This window comes from Cnephaeus nilssonii (assembly GCF_951640355.1).
Source record: "Cnephaeus nilssonii genome assembly, chromosome: 4".
NCBI lineage: Eukaryota > Metazoa > Chordata > Mammalia > Chiroptera > Vespertilionidae > Cnephaeus > Cnephaeus nilssonii.
This window is the reverse complement of record NC_137075.1, coordinates 39,544,670-39,563,069: the sequence shown is the minus strand read 5'-3', so window position 1 is coordinate 39,563,069 and position 18,400 is coordinate 39,544,670. Positions and strand designations below refer to the sequence as shown.

The 18,400-nt window shown below is 39.0% G+C and overlaps 1 protein-coding gene across 9 annotated transcripts in view; it reads left to right on the top strand.

Annotated features, from left to right (window-relative positions):
* Positions 1-18,400, top strand: part of LOC307098381 (uncharacterized protein) — a 183,051-nt gene that overhangs the window by 118,856 nt on the left and 45,795 nt on the right. Inside the window, exon 1 of one of the 9 annotated variants that reach the window (XR_013813435.1) lies at positions 13,829-13,905. The exons of 7 other annotated variants lie outside the window; for them this stretch is intronic. Coding sequence is in view for 1 of the 2 variants with exons in the window: in XM_079769097.1 (XP_079625223.1) it covers positions 13,837-13,905 (69 nt within the window). In the remaining variant the exon portion in view is untranslated. Of the gene's footprint in view, positions 1-13,828; positions 13,906-18,400 lie in introns of those variants that run through there. One more of the 9 variants, XM_079769097.1, reaches the window with a different exon arrangement.

Genomic DNA, 18,400 nt, shown 5'->3' with positions numbered 1-18,400 from the left:
GTAAAAATATAGATCACAATTGAATTTTAATATCTATCAGCTTAAAAATAGACTGTTATAGATAGACAGATAGATAAATAATTCTCTTGGAAACCATTAAGCAAAAACATAGAAAATTACACAAATAATGAAGAGAAAGAAAACTAATTAAAACACCCAAGAAAATCAACAAAGCAAAAGGAAAGAGATCAAGAGAAGAAAAAGGGGGAAGGATAACAACAGAAACAACCAAAAAGCAACAAAATGGCAATAAGCACATACCTATCCATAATTGCTCTAAATGTAAATGGATTAAATGCCCAATCAAAAGGTAGAATCACAGAATGGATAAAAATAATAATAACCCATCTATATACTGCTTACAAGAGACTCACTTTAGATTGAAAGACACTAACAGACCAGAAATAAAGGGATGGAGAAAGATATTCCATGAAAATAGAAATGAAAAGAAAGCTAGAGTAGCAATACTCATATCAGACAAAATAGACTTCAAAACAAAGAGACAAAGAAGGACATTATATAATTTAAAGAATTCAATCCAAGAAGAGGATATAACAATTATAAATATTCACCCAACATGGGAGCACCCAAGTATATAAAGCAAATGTTAATGGACATAAAAGTAGAAATTAACAGTCATACTATAATATTTGGGACCTTTAAAAAATATATTTTATTGATTTTTACAGAGAGAAAGAGAGAGGGATAGAGAGTTAGAAACATCAGATCAGCTGCCTCTTGCACACCCCCTACTGGGGATGTGCCCGCAACCAAGGTACATGCCCTTGACCGGAATCGAACTTGGGACCCTTGAGTCCGCAGGCCGATGCTCTATCCACTGAGCCAAACCGGTTTCGGCATATTTGGGACCTTTAATACTCAACTTTCCTCAATGGATAGATCACCCAGGCAGAAACATGGCATTTAAGGAAATATTGGCTTTAAATGCTATGTTATAGCTGTTTGTCTTGATAGATATTTATAGAGCATTTCATACCCAAACTGCAGATTACACATTTTTCTTAAGTGCATATGGAACATTTTCCAAGGTAGATCACATACAAGGCCACAAAACAAGCCTCAATAAATTCTAGAAGATTGAAATCATATCAGCTATATTTTCTAACCACAATGGCATGAAATTAGAAATAAACAACAGAAAGAAAACTGGGAAAAATGCAAATATGTAGAGATTAAAAAATATGCTACTAAACAACCAATGGATCAAAGAGAAAATCAAAAACTACCTTGAGACAAATGAAAATTCAAGCACAACCTTACAAAATTTATGGGAGGAAGCAAAAGCATTTATGAGAGGAAAGTTTATAGCTATATAGGCCTACCTCAAAAACCAGGGGAAAAAACCCAAATAAATAATCTAAATTTATAACTAAAGAAACTAGAAAAAGTGGGAGGAAAAATAAAACCCAACAAAAGAGTAAAAATAAATGAAATAGAAAACAATAGAAAAGAGTAATGAAACTGAGACCTGTTTCTTTGAAAGTGTAAATAAAATTAACTAGTCTCCAAAAAGACTCATTGAGCAACAAGAGAACACACAAAAAGTGCGAAATGAAGGAGGAAAGATTACAACTGACACCAGAGAAATGCAAAGGATCATTAAAGAATATGATGAACAGTTACATGCCAACAAATTTGACAATCTAGAAGAAATGAATGAATTTCTAGAAACATGCAACCTTCCAATACTAAACAGAAAGAAACAGAGAATCTGAACAGACCAATAACTAGCAAGGGAATTTAAGCAGTAATAATAATAATAATAACTCCCAACAAAGAAAAGCCCAAGACCAGATGGCTTTACAGGTGAATTCTACCAAACATTTAAAGAATTGGCACCTATCTTTTCAAATTACTCCAAAAAATTGAAGAGGAAGAAATGCTTTCAAACTCATTTTATGAAGTCAGCATTACCCTGATACCAAAACCAAATAAAGACACTACAAAAAAAGATAATTACAGGCCAATATGCCTGATGAACGTTGATGCCAAAATTCCCAACAAAATACTAGCAAACCAAATTCAACAGTACATTAAAATAATTATATACCATGATCAAGTGGGATTTATACCAGGGATGCAAGGGTGGTTCAACATCTGCAAAATAATTAATGGAATTTATCACATTAAAAAATCAAGAATAAAAGTTATATGATTATCTTAATAGATGAAGAAAAAAAAACATTTGACAAAGTTCAAAATCTATTTATGATAAAAACTCTTGACAAAGTGGGTATAAAAGGAACTTACCTCAACTTGATAAAGGCTATATATGACAAGCTCACAGATAACATCATACTCAATGGTAAAAAGCTAAAAGCATTTTTTCTAACATCAGGAACAATATATTCTATACTAGAGGCCCAGTGCACAGATTCGTGCACATTGAAAGGTAATTAATTAGAAGGTGGCGGCCTGGGCGAGGAGCCTGTGGTGGTTTGCAGGCTGGCCACACCCCCGGCAACCCTAGCAGAGGCCCTGGTGTCTGGGTTTTATTTATCTTTTATAATTGAAACTTTGTAGCCTTGAGTGGAGCCAAGCCTCCTGCTTGCTCCGTGGCTGCAGCCATTTTTGTTGGGATTTATTTATCTTCTATCATTGAAACTTTGTAGCCTGGGGTGGAGGCCTGGGCTGGCCAGGGCAGGTGGAAAGCTTGGCTTCCTCCATCTCTGGGGGCAACTCAAGCCTCCTGCTCTCTCCAGCTCTGTGGCTGCCATCATTTTTGTTGGGATTTATTTTTCTTCTATCATTGAAACTTTATAGCATTGAGTGGAGGCCTGGGCCAGCAAGGGTAGGCGGAAAGCTTTGCTTCCTCCATTGCCAGGGAAACCCAAGCCTCCCTCCTGCTCTCAGTGGCCGCAGCCATCTTGGTTGGGTTTATTTGCATATTTGCTCCTGATTGGCTTGTGGGCATGGTTTGTGGGTGTAGCAGAGGTACGCTCAATTTGCATATTACTCTTTTATTAGATAGGATAGATAGTATTAGAGGATCTAGCCATAGCAGTCAGACAAGGAAAATAAATGAAAGGCATCCAAACTGGAAAGGAAGAAAACTGTCACCATTTGCAGATGATATATGTCAAAAACCTTATTTATTTTATTTTTCCATCACCATTTATCCTTCCTCTGCCCTCTTCTACTTCCACACCCCCCCCACACACACACACAATCACCACACTGTTGTCCATGTCCATGAGTTCTTTCTTATTTTTGTTCTCAATCCCTCTACCACTCCCAACCCCCACCCCAACCAGACCTGTCTGCCTGCTATAATAGCATTAATTAAAAAATTCAGTAAAGTATCAGGATACAAATGTAATAAACAGAAATATGTCATGTTACTATACACAAATAACAATCAGAAGGAGAAATTAAAATATGCCAATTTGCAATTGCATCAAAAAGAAGAAAATGCCTAGGAATAACTTTGACCAAGTAGGTAAAAGACCTGTATTCTGAAAACTATAAAATATTAAAGGACAAAATTGATGAGGACACCAATAAAGGGAAGGATAAACTGTGCTCATAGATTAGAAGGATTAATATCATTAAAATGACTATACTATGCTAAACAATATACAGATTCAATGCAATTCCTATCAAAATTCCAGTGACATTTTTCTCAGAACAGAACAAATAATCCTAAAATTTGGATGCAACCACAAAGGTCACTAATAGCCAAAGCTCTCTTGAGAAAGAAGAACAAGGTTGGAGGTATCATGATCCCTGATTTTAAACTATACTACAAAGCTATAATAATCAAAACAATATGCACTGGCACAAAAGCAGACAATCAATGGAACAGAACAGACAGCCCAGAAGTAAACCCTCCCTTATATTGTCAACTAATCTATGACAAAGGAAATAAAAAATAGACAATGGAGTAACAACTGTCTCTTTAACAATGGTGGTAGAAACACTGAACTGATACATACAAAAAAAATGTAACTGGACCATTCTCTTACATCATATACAAAAATAAACTCAAAATGTGCTAAAGAATTAAATGTATGGCCTGAAACCATAAAACTCCTAGAAGAAAACATGGGTAGTAAACTCTTTGACATCAGTCTGAGTAATATCTTTTTGGATACATCTCCTCAAGCAAAGGAAACAAAAACAAAAATGAACAAATTGGACTTTATCAAACTGAAAAGTGTTTGCACAGTGAAGGAACCTATCAATGAAACAAAAAGATAACCTATCTAAATGGGAGAATATATTCATAAATGAATATCTAGTAAAGTATTGATAGCCAAAATATATAAGTAACTCCTACAACTAACAAAAACAAATTGGTAGATGACATGAAAGACATTTCTCCAAAGATGACATAAAGATAGCCAACAGACTTATGAAAAGATGCTCAATATTACTAATCATCAGGAAAATGCAAATCAAAACCACAATGAGATATCATCTCACACCAGTCAGAATAGCTGTTATCAAACAAAGTTACATGTGTTGGTTAGAATATGGAGAAAAGAGAACCCTTGAATACTGTTTTGGTAATGTAAATGGGTGCAGCCACTAAGGAAAACAGAATACCACTTCCTTTAAAAAGTTAAAATATAACTACCATATAATCCAGCAATTTAACTGCTGGGTATTAATTCAAAGACAATAAAACACTAACTAAAAAAGATATATGTACCCCATGTTCATTGCAGCATTATTTACAATAGTCAAGATATGTAAGTAACCTAGGGGTCCATTGATAGATGAATGGATAAAGAAAATGCATAAATACATATGGAATATTATGCAGCAACAAAAATAATAAAATATTGTAATTTGTGACAACATATATGGACCTAGAGGATATTATGATAAGTGAAATAAGAGAGAAAGACAAATACCATATGGTTCAACTTATATGTGGAATCTAAAAAAATCCCACAATCAAACAAACACAGACTCATGGAAACAGAGACCAAAGGATGGTTACAAGAAGGGAGACAGCGGGAGGATAGGTGAAAAAAGGTGAAGAAGAATATAGTCAATAATATTGTGATAAGCTTGTATGGTGACAAATCATTACTAGAACTAGTGGGTGATCACATAAGGTAAAAAAAAAAAATGTCAAATCACTATATTGTATAACTGAAACAAATATAACTAATATAATATTGTCTATTAAATATACTTAAATAATATATATATATGTACTTAAACCATATAAAAAGAGACATAGCTGAAGTTGTTGGCATGCTGTGCAAATATTGTGCTAAGCAATGCAGTATTCCTTTTTCAGTATCAAAACAATGAGTGAGGAAGCATCTGCCTGGGTGATTCTACTGTGAATCCTGGGATTCCTACAGATAAGATGGGAAAGAAAATCAAATCATGAGAAAATTCCTTCTTTTTTAACAACTCTCAAAGGAGCATTATATGCTGGCAAGAAGGCAATTCTATTTTCTTGGTATTCAGTTGCCCATTTTCTTAAAACAATGTTTTCATGCTGTTTTATTTAATACTAGTAGCCCGTTTGCACAAAGATTCGTGCAATAGACCTTCATTCACCTGGCTGCCTGCACCAGTTTTCTGCCGGCACCAGGGACCCAGGCCTTGGCTGTGGCCACCGCCTTCTGCCTTTTTCAGGGTCGGGGCTTGGCCCCGGGCGGTGGCCTTGGGCTCGCCGCACCCAGCGTCCCTGCTACCGATCACAGGAGCCGACCCCCAGTGGTTTCCTGCGATCGGTGCAGGCTCCCCGCTGGTGCCCAAGGCCCAGAAAGCCTCCACCCCTGGGGTCCCCGGGAGCGGCGGGAGGGGCGGGATGGGCCCGGCCACGCCCCACCTGGTGGCCGATCGCCCCCCGGGACCCCTGGGAGGGGCGGGAGGGGCCGGCCACGCCCCTCCAGGTGTCCCATTGACACCCGGGACCCCCGGGAGGGGCGGGAGGGGCCCGGCCATGCCCCCCCCAGGTGGCCGATCGATCCCCGGAACCCCCGGGACGGGCAGGAGGGGCCGGGCCACGCCCCCCCTGGTGGCCAATCGCCACCCGGGACCCCCGGGAGGGGCGGGAGGGGCCCGGCCACGCCCCCCGGGTGGCTGATCGCCCAGGGACCCCCGGGAGGGGCGACATGGGCAGGGCCACACCCCCCCGGGGTGCCAATCGCCCCAGGCACCCCCGGGAGCGGCGGCATGGGTCCGGCCACGCCCCCCGGGGTGCCGATGGGCCCGGCCACGCCCCCCCGGGGTGCCGATCGCCCCAGGCACCCTGGGGAGCGGCGGCATGGGCCCGGCCACGCCCCCCTGGGTGCCGATCGCCCCAGGCACCCCCGGGAGCGGCGGCATGGGCCCGGCCACACCCCCCGGGGTGCCGATCGCCCCAGGCACCCCCGGGAGCGGCGGCATGGGCCCGGCCACACCCCCCTGGGTGCCGATCGCCCCAGGCACCCCCGGGAGCGGCGGCATGGGCCCGGCCACTGGGCACCGCCATCTTGATCTTCTCAACGGCGGATATGCCACCCGGAGTCCCGTCCCCAGCCTCCTGCCGGCCCAATCGTGGGCATAGCGGAGGTGCGGTCAATTTGCATGTTTCTCTATTATAAGGTAAGATTAAAAGAACTACCACGAATTAAGAAAAAAATAATGTAAATAATGTAGTATCTAAAAGTTTTAAAGTTTTTACTTACACATTTTATTCTTATCTATTTGGAAGTTTTTTTTCTTGTATTTCATTGTATAAGACTCTACAATATAATTCTATGTGAATTAACAATTGTCACAGTACCATTGAATCAAAAGTTCCTCATTTTCCTGTGATCTGTAACACATACATGATTGTCATCACCTACACTAATAAAAGAGAAAAATGCAAATTGACCATCACTCTGCTACACTATCAGCCAATAGGAGTGAGTATGCAAATTAACCCCACAAAGATGGCAATGCCCATAGTGGCCAGGTGGCTCTGAGGCTGTGAGGGTCCAGATTGGAGACACAAACCCACAGGGAGGCCGGCACCCAGCAGCCCCAAGCCCCGCCATGGCGGCACTGGGGCTCAGGGGGCTGAATTGGAGACACAAACCCACAGGGAGGCTGGCACCCAGCAGCTCCAAGGCCTGCGGCCGAGGCACTGGGGCTGCTGTGGGGGTGGGGGGCAGCGCAGACACAAACCTGCAAGAAATCTGTGGAAAGGGACATAAACTATCATAACTTTATCACCCTTTCTACAAGATGAGAAAACTGCCCCTGGTTTATTTAGTGATGTGGCTCACACCTTTCTATAAGCACAGGGTATGTCATGACCACTCCCAGGAAGGTCTGGTCAGAATACCATCTCCAGGGAATAATGCTACTGTGGCAAATCATCTAAGAGAGGAAACAAGCTTTTGTTGGGTTTATTCTGAAGGTCAGAGAACATGCCACCCCAGTATATGCTGTGTTGTTATATTGATGATCTTGAGCTGCAGATGCTTGAAAAACAGCAAATACATGGAGAGGCTTTCACTGAAGTCTCCTGATCTGCCTAAAACCAGACCCCCAAAAGGAGCTTAAATGTCATAGGTCCCCTTGACAGGAGAAGTGTCATCAGGCAGAGAAGACTGACTTCTGTCATAGGACAGGAGAATAGAAATTGACATCACACCCAAAGTTTGTTACAAACTGTTCCCCCCCCACCTCCATTCATCTTTCCTAAAAATCATTTACTCTCCTCTAAGAGGCCTACATCTCCCGTCCCCTTTCCCTAGGAAGAAGGTATTTAAATCTGCATTCTAAGCCACCTTGGGGAGTTACTCATTTTTCCCTGGGATCTCCCACATATACATGAGGTACACATTTTAATGAACTTTTGTTTTTCTCTTGGTAATCTGTCTTTCATTACAAGGGCCTCCACTAAGAACTCAGAAAGGTAGAGGAAAACTATTTTTCCTCCTCCAAAATTCTGTCTCGGGGAAATCAAGTCCCCAGCTGAACAATGAGGTTGGCTCAAGTACCAAGCAGTCTTGGCTGATGGGAGGAAAGCTGTTAGAGAGTGGGAATTTTTGAGCATGCTTCCAGACAGGCCGTGGACTATGCCCCAGATAGAGTTGTCAGTGCCGACACCAGGCCAGGCCTTGAGATACGGTCTCATGGCCCCTTCCCAGTACGTAGGCCTTCTTTCATAGATCACTGTTAGCTTTCTGAAGAACAGGATGACCCTGTGCATAACATGGTCGTCAATGGCATGATCCTGACGTAGCTTAGGAAAAACTGTTTTGTCTTGGGTTGCTTGCTCTGCAAAAACAGGATGTGGTTAATGTGCTTAAAAGTGGCACAAAGGTTCACTGCTGCTCTCTGGACTCCCTGCATGGAGAAAGGCAGAGCAGTCAGCCAGCCAGCTAATGAAGGCTCCCTAAATTTTAATTTGGTCTGGACTCCAGTGGTCGTTCACTTGCGTTCGCTCCACAACAAAGCTTCTAGGGAGAAATCAATGATATTGGCATCAAAATGGGACAGAGGGCACATGCATGGTTGCTGGTGGGAGTTTAAAGTGGTTCAACATTTTTGGAGGATGATTTGGCAAATTCGATAGAAATGTTCAAGGTACATCCAAGAGTCTTCTACTAGGAATCGCATCTGCGGAGATAAAGCACAAGCGCATAAGCCCTGGTCAGAACCCAGGATGCTACTGCGGGCTCCCCTTCCATGATAGGAAAACCTGGGAACAACCTGCATTTTTAGGACAAGGTGGCATCTATACTAATAAAAGGGTAATACGCTAATTAGACTGAACATCTTCTGGACGACCTTCTAGATGTCCTTCTGGACGTCCTTCCCAACAAAGCCATGTTGGCGGGGCCAAGGCAGAGGAGGTTAGAGGCAATCAGGCTGTCAGGGGAGAGCAGTTAGGGGGATCAGGCCAGCAGGGGAGAGCAGTTAGCGTGAACAGGCTGTCAGGGGGGAGCAGATAGGGGGATCAGGCCAGCAGGGGAGAGCAGTTAGGGGGATCAGGCTGGCAGGCAGGTGAGCGGTTAGCAGCCAGAGGTCCTGAGGGGTCCTGGATTGGAGAGAGTGTAGGCCAAGCTGAGGGGACCCCTTTCCCGTGAACAAATTTCGTGCACTGGGCCTCTAGCCTAGTTATATTCTGTTCCATTTATCTGTCTGTTGCTGTGCTAGTCCCATACTGTCCTAATCACCACAGCTTTATAATGCAGTTTGATATCTAGGTAGAGTAAGCTATCATCAATTTATTCTTATTCAGAAGTAGCTTGATTTTCTTAGTTTTATTTTTTTTTGACCTATACACTTTTAGAATCAATTTGTCAATTTCTTTTAATTATTTCTGTTGTAGTTTTGATTTAAAAAAAAGAAAGAAGTTACATTAAAACATTTTGTTGACTCTTTGGTTTTAAAACCCATGAATATGGATATTTTTTAAAGATTTTCTTTGACCTCTATATATTTTTAATAAAGGTCTTGCATATTTTTGTTTGATTTATTTTTAGGTATCATATTTTTATTATTATACATTATAACTTTGTTTTCTTCTATTTTTCTGCTGTCCTGTACAAATATAATGGGTTTTTGTATAATGATATCATATCTAGCCTAATATTCTTTTCTAATTTATCTATCTTTCATTTATTTTTCTGTATATTCTTTGTGGTTGTCTATATTGAGAAAACTTTTAACAACTGTTTATCAGCAGTTTTGTTTCTTCCTTTCCAAATCTTAAATAACATTTTTTCTTCTTTTATTTTGTGGGTTAGGAATCTAAGGCAATGCTATCAACAATTGGTGTTAACCCCTGGCAATGGGCAAGGAGACACCTGATTGGTGGTGCTGCTCTTATATCAATCAGGGGCAAAGCAGATGTACAGTCCTTAGTTCATCCTAGCTTGATGCCTGTGTCGGTGGCCAGAGCTGTTTCATGCCTGAGGCACATAAAATGATAAAAAAAAAACAAAAACAAAACAAAACAAAAAACAATTGGTGTTAGTGACAATCATCCTGATGCTAAAAGTTAAGATTCCAATGTTTCACCAGTTAGCATGATATTTGTCTACTTTACTAAAATATTTCGTGCTTGTCTCTTTTATAATAATATGTTAATTGATATTGATTGTATCAAATTCTTTTTTTCATCCACTTAGAAAATTATGTTAGTTTTTTTTTTCTTTTAATCTGTCTTATCTGGTAAATTACAATTATATATTTACTAGTGGCCCAGTGCACAAAATTTGTGCACATTAAAAGGGAATTAATTAGAGGTGGCAGGATGTGAGCCTCATGTCCTAGGCCCATTGCTTGGGGTGGGGACACAAGCCTCACATCCCAGGCCTGTTGCCAGGGGTGGGGATGCAAGCCTCATGTCTCCGGGCTGGCGCAGGGGGCGGGGACGCAGCCTGCTGATGGGTCATTATGTGATGGCGTTCCGACCAATTTGCATATTATCCTATTATTAGGTAGATTAATATTAAATCACCCTTAATAAATGTCATTAGGCATTTTTTTTCTGGCATTGTTGTTTCTGAGGAATTTTTTATATAAATTCATGAATAAATTGGGCTTTGATTTTCCTACCCTCTACATCCTTTTCTTTTTAAAAAAAAATATATTTTATTGATTTTTTACAGAGAGGAAGGGAGAGGGATAGAGACTTAGAAACATCGATGAGAGAGAAACATCGATCAGCTGCCTCCTGCACACCTCCTACTGGGGATGTGCCCGCAACCAAGGTACATGCCCTTGACCGGAATCGAACCTGGGACCTTCCAGTCCACAGGCCGACGCTCTATCCACTGAGTCAAACCAGTTAGGGCTCTACATCCTTTTCTGATTTTGATTTCAGAAGTATACTTATACCATTCTCTTAGTATGACTTGTAGTGCCCCCTATTTCCCTGTCCTCTGAAGATTTAAATAAGATTGATATGGTGTTTTCCTTGACTGGTTAATAGAATTTTTTGGTAAAACAATCAAATCTTGCTTCTCAAATACTTTAATATAGAATATACAGTTTTTCAGTGTCTTCAAGTTATTCATACTAAGTTATATTTCTCTAGAAATGTGACTGTTTTTCTAATTTTCAAATTTATAATCATTAAGATATTCACAATTCTTAGCTGCATTTAATTCTAGCCTGTATACAAATATTTGCCAGTTTTTTGCTAATACTGTTTACATGTCATCTCCCTTTTTCTTTCTTTTATTAAAAATCAATTTTACTTGGGATTCTCTTTAAAGAACTACCTGTTTACATTTTGGTTTTATTTTTCATTACTTTTAAAATTTCATTATTGTTTCAGGTCTTCCACTGTTTTAGGTCTTGCCACTATATTTACTTTATTGTTCTTTCCATAATTTCTTAAATTAGATGTTAGGTTGTTATTTTCAGCAATTCTTTTTTAATATAATAATTTAGGACTATAAATGTTCTTTACATTGTCACTTTTGCTGCATTCTATAAACTTCGTTTAGTATTTAATTACATTATTTTGTTTCTTTTCCAAATACTATTGTTTTCTTTATACCATGCATTATTTTGAATTTTGGTTTTTTTTAGTTTCTCTAGTGTATGATTTTAACATGTATGTTTTTGTTATTTATGTTTTACTAAACTGAAGCATGGGGCTAAAGCATAGTTTTCTTATGCTAAGACTAGTATTAGCCTTTAGCCCAAGGTCAGCATTTCCTTTCCTATTTGCTTATATCCTGAAACTGTTATTCTAGAGTCAGATCACTGCTTCTTTTCTTCATGTATGTATTTAGTTGTTCTAGGAAACATTCCCTTTCTTTCATGTTCACTTCAGGAATACATAAAAGCATATGTGTGCTAGTTTTCCCAGGATTTAGTTGTTTTCCTATAGTGAGGCCCTTCATAGTAGCTGCTTAATCTTTAGTAAACTCTAAGAAATGTCTTCAAATACCTCTTGGAAATTTATTCACAAAGTCAAATGAAAATGCAGGTTATTCAAAAGTTTGAAATGTTGTCCAATATTTTCACTTATTCAGGCTACTTAACTCTTTCTGGTTCCCCAACTGTATGCTAAAGGAAGAGATAATAATACCCAGTGCTAATCTGAGAAGGTGTGCTAAATTTCCTTAATTTCAGGCATGTACCATCTCTGGTGTAGGTGATTATGTGTATTGATTTAAAAGATTTTCCTTTCTAGCTCTTAGTGAAAGACATGTAAATAGAATAGATGGTGTCAAATGTTCTTGGCTGTATAAAGAGGTGACTGGAATAGAAGGTGTTTTTCACTTCTAAGAAAATATTCCTGTGCCTATAAACTAAAATAGTATTTCCCATGAATTACCTGCCAGTGAATAATTAACAGTTAAGTATCAACAGCATTTTTTTCTCTGTTAATGGAGTAGCAATTTCTAAAGTATATTTTATTTGTTCATCCTTTAGTCCTTCCAACAATTGAATGCTGCCCTCAAGCCGCTAGTAATTGTTGCTGTATCTCCCTGTCACTTATGGATTGAGAGTTAGTGCAGTCTTTGTTAGTAAATGCAGATGGATAATCCAGCCCTAAAATCAAAGTTCAAACATGTACCCGTGGAACTGGACTCCAGGGACAGAGCAATAGCTCGTCTTGCAGCCTATAACCAGACAGTTCAGAAAGAACAGGTTTATTGAATTGAAGCAATTTTGACCCTGTGATATTTATGAAGTCAGAAACCAGGAAGAGGAAATCAAGTTTGTAAGGTTAAGAAAATAGAAGGAGTGGCCTTGTGAGTAATGGTCATGGTCTGTGGAAACAAGTTCTAAAGGAGTATTTATGAAAAATACAGGTGGTATGCATATATACACACAAATATATATAAATTTAACTTTTAAGAATATACCATTAGTTTTTTGTAGAAATCCTAAAAAACTAGATTGTCTTTATATTCAGAAAAATTTAACTGAAGTAATGAAATACAAGAGAGTTCTTAAGGGTCTTTCCAGGGTCTTAAATATAGTCAAAGATTTACACATAAGACTTTCGATAATACAACTTGAAAGTGTTCATTTCTGAGATCAGATTCATAGAAAATCTGTACATGGAACCAAACTATTGGCTTTAACTGTTTTATAGTAATGTAATATAAAAATAATAAATATTACTATGCAGAATAGGGATAATTGTGTAGGCAATAATTTCATTTTATACAAGTTAGTAAAATGATTCAAGATGGATGGACTTGTATGAATCACACTTCTGTAAAGTACAAAACTTTATATTTTCAACTTGAAAGGTTGACAGATGAAATATATGTAGAGGTGTGACTAAGCAGTATACAGATATTCTTATTAGATTAGATAACTCAATTTATTAGATTAGATAACTCAATATATCAAAAGCAATCAGTGCCATTAACATTTTGGAAGTACATGAAGTGTCTTTTTTTTTTTTTCCAGGTTTGAAATTTCTGTTCATTCTCTAGTTTCCAATTATAATTGAGAAATCTTATGTCTAAAAGAGAAAAAAAAAATGTCTGGGTCATTTATCTTATAGCATTAATGGGTAAAACCGGCCTCTAAGAAGCAGCTCATTAAAAAATGGAGCAGAATGTTCACCTATCACTCAGAAGTTTCTTCTTATGGGAAGTGAATATAGAGTAACAGCAGTATTGTTTGTCAGTGTCCTCCTGTGATTGCAATGCATCCGTGCACATATTGTTTCAGACAAAAAATTAGTATTTTGCATTAGCAGAGGATAATTAGGCAATAAGATACAAAAGCGAAGTGTGGTTATCATGAGATAAACACACACATGGGGTGTTATGAGGCACAGCCAAGTGTCTGTAATCCCTCTAGGGTATGATTATCTCGTGATAACCACACACCCTGGAGTTGCCTTATTGCTATTATAAAATATCTTTATTATAGGAAGAAATGTGCATTTTTGTGCAGAAAGGAGACGGAGCTGGCAATTTAGAATACCGAACAGCAGTTTCAGCTGAGGTATGTGGTTTACATAGATTAATCTATCCCATTGGAATGTTTCCCCAGCCAAAAAAATGTTCCCTAAATCCAAGCAGTCATAATCTGTAGTGATGTGCAGCTATTTGGAGCATTTGAAAAATTCCCTGCCTGGTTCTTAGGCTGTTGGTTTGATGGCTGCATGGGGTGAATGCTGAGATACACAATGATGAGAGGATCTATGTCCACAGTGTTCTGGGAAGCCAAATTGTGATTTCGGCAAAGGTCGAAATTCCGTGCCATAATTTTATCTTGTTTCTTGAACAGATAAATATTTTAAATTCTTTATGGGAACATAATCTAACAATAGAGAGATTTGTAAGGGAGAGAAAGATTTGTAAGGGAGAGAAGTTAGTAAGGTGAAATGTGGAGATTGAAATAAAGCTCAAAATGTTCAGGAAAGAGTTAATGAATGTCCCACATACGAGATCACAAACTTGAGGCCAACAGACTAAAGAAACTGAGGGTTTTAAAACTAAATAAATGAAGGCCAAGGGGAAGTATGATGTACATTTATAAATATCTGATTTATAGTCATAAGGAGTGGATTTATTCTCCATGGCTGCAGAGATGGAATCAATTTAAGTGAAAATCATGGGGAAAGGATTTTATTTTACCATAAGAATCACTTTTAAAATATGAGTGGTTACAAAAATATGATGATCTTTTCTGAAAAAAAAAATGAAGCAAAGACTAAGTGATATATTAAAGATTGAGTGATATATTAAAGGGGAATTCCTCAATTAGAGAAGGTTCCCCATATCTCAAAAATTGATTTTACAATAAAAATAAAAATTATGGACACATATAAAATCTCGCATTAAATATGTAAGAACTGAAAAGAGATTGTGAATCCAAAATATTTCTCATGTATCCTTTAATAGGAATAGAAATAAGTATCTCTTGTATACATCATGAGTTTTTAGGTATATAAAGCACATTAAAATAAGACTCAATTGTATTGAGACATCCTTGATGGCTTAGTGTAAAGGATTGGCTATATGAATCCTATTTGATTTAAAAATTATAATTCTCTTTTCTGTGAATCTGATTAATTATTAATCTAACATTCTAAAATTAATGAAATCAGAGGATGGGTGATAAACATTTTATTTAGGAAGTAAAATCAGCAATGGACCAACCTATACACTATGTGTAAAGTAAAAATCAATATTTATATTCATGTTTAGGCAGCCAAATCTTTGGCGGGGGTGGGAGGGAATCCAGATAATTTAGTCAATCTTTGGTACTTACCTGGTAGTCACATCTTATTGTTTAATATGGGATATGAAATAGATGTAGCTGATTTGATTGAATTAAAAAATATAAGAATGGATGCCATCACTTTTTCAATGCAACAAAGCCAACAATTGCCTTAGATGTAAAAATGAACTGTGTCCAAAGATTTCTTAGCCAGCCATGGTGATGTTTTATTGGTTTCTGCATATCACTAACTGATGTGCTTTCATGTAAAAGCAATAACTCACAGTGTAATATATTTTGCATTGTTTTGGTATGGGTTCCATAAGCTAACATACATTTCTGATGTATAACTCCAAATCTTTACAATAAAACTTGCCATGGGGAAAATTTAAAAGGGTACCATTTGTTTTCTAAATATGCAACAGCATCTTTCACATTAATTGACAATTGTTTCAATGGAATGCTATCATTTCTAGTCTAAATCCCCATCTTTTAATTTAGCCCTAGGCCATACCTTTTAAAGAAATTTCCATCTATGAAATATCAGATGCTCCAACAGGGCCAGACTTGTGTACCTCCCTAGTTAAGCTGTGTGAAAAATTTCACACCTACACTCAAACTGCCAAAATATGCTTCTTCACTCTTTTCAGTACCAAGGGGAAAACATATACTTTTTCCCTTTGGGCAGTTTTGACAGTTTTAATACAAGTGAAAAGCAGGTTTTGCCAGCAAAAAAAAAAAAAAAAAAGGGGGAAAAGGAAGAAATCTTGAAATTATAATGTGAGAACCGCAGTCTTAGCAGGCTGTAGATGGGAGAGGAAACAAAATATCATAAGCTAATACTTCTTATCCAAGGCTGACCACATGATCAGCAGTGTTCAATTGCTTGCTGGGGAAGATCATGGCAAGTGAAAGAGGCTAAACACATTAAGGGGGAAGCCAACACTAAATAAAAATAATAAAAAATGGCAATAAAACTCGAGCCTCCTGCAGCATTTTCCCTCAGAGTTAAATCATAAGTAAAGCCAATTACTTCGAAGAATCTATCCCACATTGCCAAGCTTCCTTATACCCCTTTGCCCCGCACCCTCTGTATTGTCAAGATTTAGAAGTTTTCTTTGGCTTTAAGGGAGAGAGATAAAAATATAATAGTCAACTAATATATCCCTGAGACATCTCATGGCACTACGGCACTATGGAAAATCACTCTTGAAATTTTTGAGGACTCCTGCACCTTTATGCGAGAGAAAGAAGCTTCTTTGTTGAAAGGGTTTTAAATAGGAAAATTGTCATTTATGACGACCACTTTCCTCAATCATTGCTATACCCAAAACACGCAAAAGGTTTGGAATAAAATAATGGGTCTAGAAAACACATATAGATGTAGCTCAGGGAATTCAGCCTAGCAGAGAATTCTTCTGGACCCATGAATTCCTATAGCATTTTTACACTCTTTAGTCATGCTTTAAAGCAATTGAACACCCAACATTAACATCAAGTCAATGGAAAATCAAATGTGCTGACCCGTTCTGCATCCACCCAAACTCATCTGGTAGGATACTGTATTTTCAGAACACATGGAATGAATTTTAAACTTGACTCTTATGTGGAAGTCTGTACAACATGCAGTTCAACGCATTTACATAAAGATGCATCTTTTGTCACTTTGAAGATAGAGTTACTGTGTACGGAGAGACAGAAATTGCTGGGCCTTTCATATGAAAAAGGAAGTGACTTTTGTAATGATCTTAGAAGAGGGACAATTCTAAATGCCATATTTGTAATTTAGAGAAAAACTGCTGATGACTGTATTTGAGGATTTGCCCTTTGGATTATTTGGTATGTTCAATAAATAATGAAAATAGTCACTGGAGTAAATGCTATTTAACTTTTCTGTACCCAATCACTGTAGACTTGTGAATTTGTAGAACTAACACCTTGGCATGAGATAAGCTGAAGCAATACCACATGTCAACATTTCAGGGTATGGGGGGACGAGGATGGCAGAGGGAGAAATGTGTACTATTTTTACAGCAGGGGGCGGGGGAAGTAAACTTTTCCAGTGGCATCACACTAAATTTCAGAGCTGCGGATCCATGTTCTCTCCTGAGAACTCCTTCTAATCAGCCATCTTTCAACACAGTGGTTCTAGAAATTGGGGCTGGGCTTACAGTGACTTGTCACTGCCACGGGTGCCTTCCATTGAGTTCTCTCCTGCTACTGTCTTCTGCTGGCCTCCAGTCTCCATGCCCGCTAGTGCCGGTTCTGACCCAACACCACGATCCTGATGCCACCTACACTGCCCCAGCACCATTCAGGTAGAACTGCCTTCCAATCCTGCCTCTTCTAGAAACCCTGGACGATGGCACCCAGCTAATTCGGCACTGCTTTTCTTCCCCCATCAGGTCTTACAGACTTTGGGAGAAAAACGTTTCTTGTTGGAAAATGTTTTCTTTCTCTTTCCTGAAGATTCAGATATTATGTACATAGGGCCTGAGAGGGAACAGATGTGCCAGTCACCAATCCCATGTTTTCCTCAGCATTGTTCTTTTCCTTTAAGGAGAGAGGAAATGCTATCAGATAAAGTTTTGCCCTAGGCTTCCCCTCAGGACAATTTCTCTCTTTTTTTTGTTTTAATATATTTTATTGATTTTTTACAGAGAGGAAGGGAGAGGGATAGAGAGCTAGAAACATCGATGAGAGAGAAACATCGACCAGCTGCCTCCTGCACACCCCCTACCGGGGATGTGCCCGCAACCAATGTACATGCCCTTGCCCGGAATCGAACCTGGGACCTTTCAGTCCGCAGACCGACGCTCTGTCCACTGAGCCAAACCGGTTTCGGCAGGACAATTTCTCTTTAGGATCTTCTCTACTCACCCCAACTCCCAGATAAGGACACATATGCCCAGTATCACAAATATAGTGTGGCCAAGTTGTGGCAGACACTGCTAATGTTCTTCCAGTGTCCATTTGTTCCTTCTTCACTTTTGTAAGAGAACATCCCCACCAGTATTCCTCACCCCTGGGTCTCAACAGAGAGTGGGAAGTCAGCTAGACACTATATTCTCCCACCTCTCTGCCCAGGAGGTGTGACTCAGTGACTAAGTTCTTGCAACGGGTGTGACAGGAAGTGGCCTCTTAAGGTTTTGTCCTTAAAAACTATCTCATATGCATTTCCCTCTCTATCCTTGCCGCTTCCTTCCGGCTGGGGAATGCCAAGAGCCAAGGCAGCTGCGTGGGGCCGGGCGGGAAGCCACACTGAGTGCAGCAG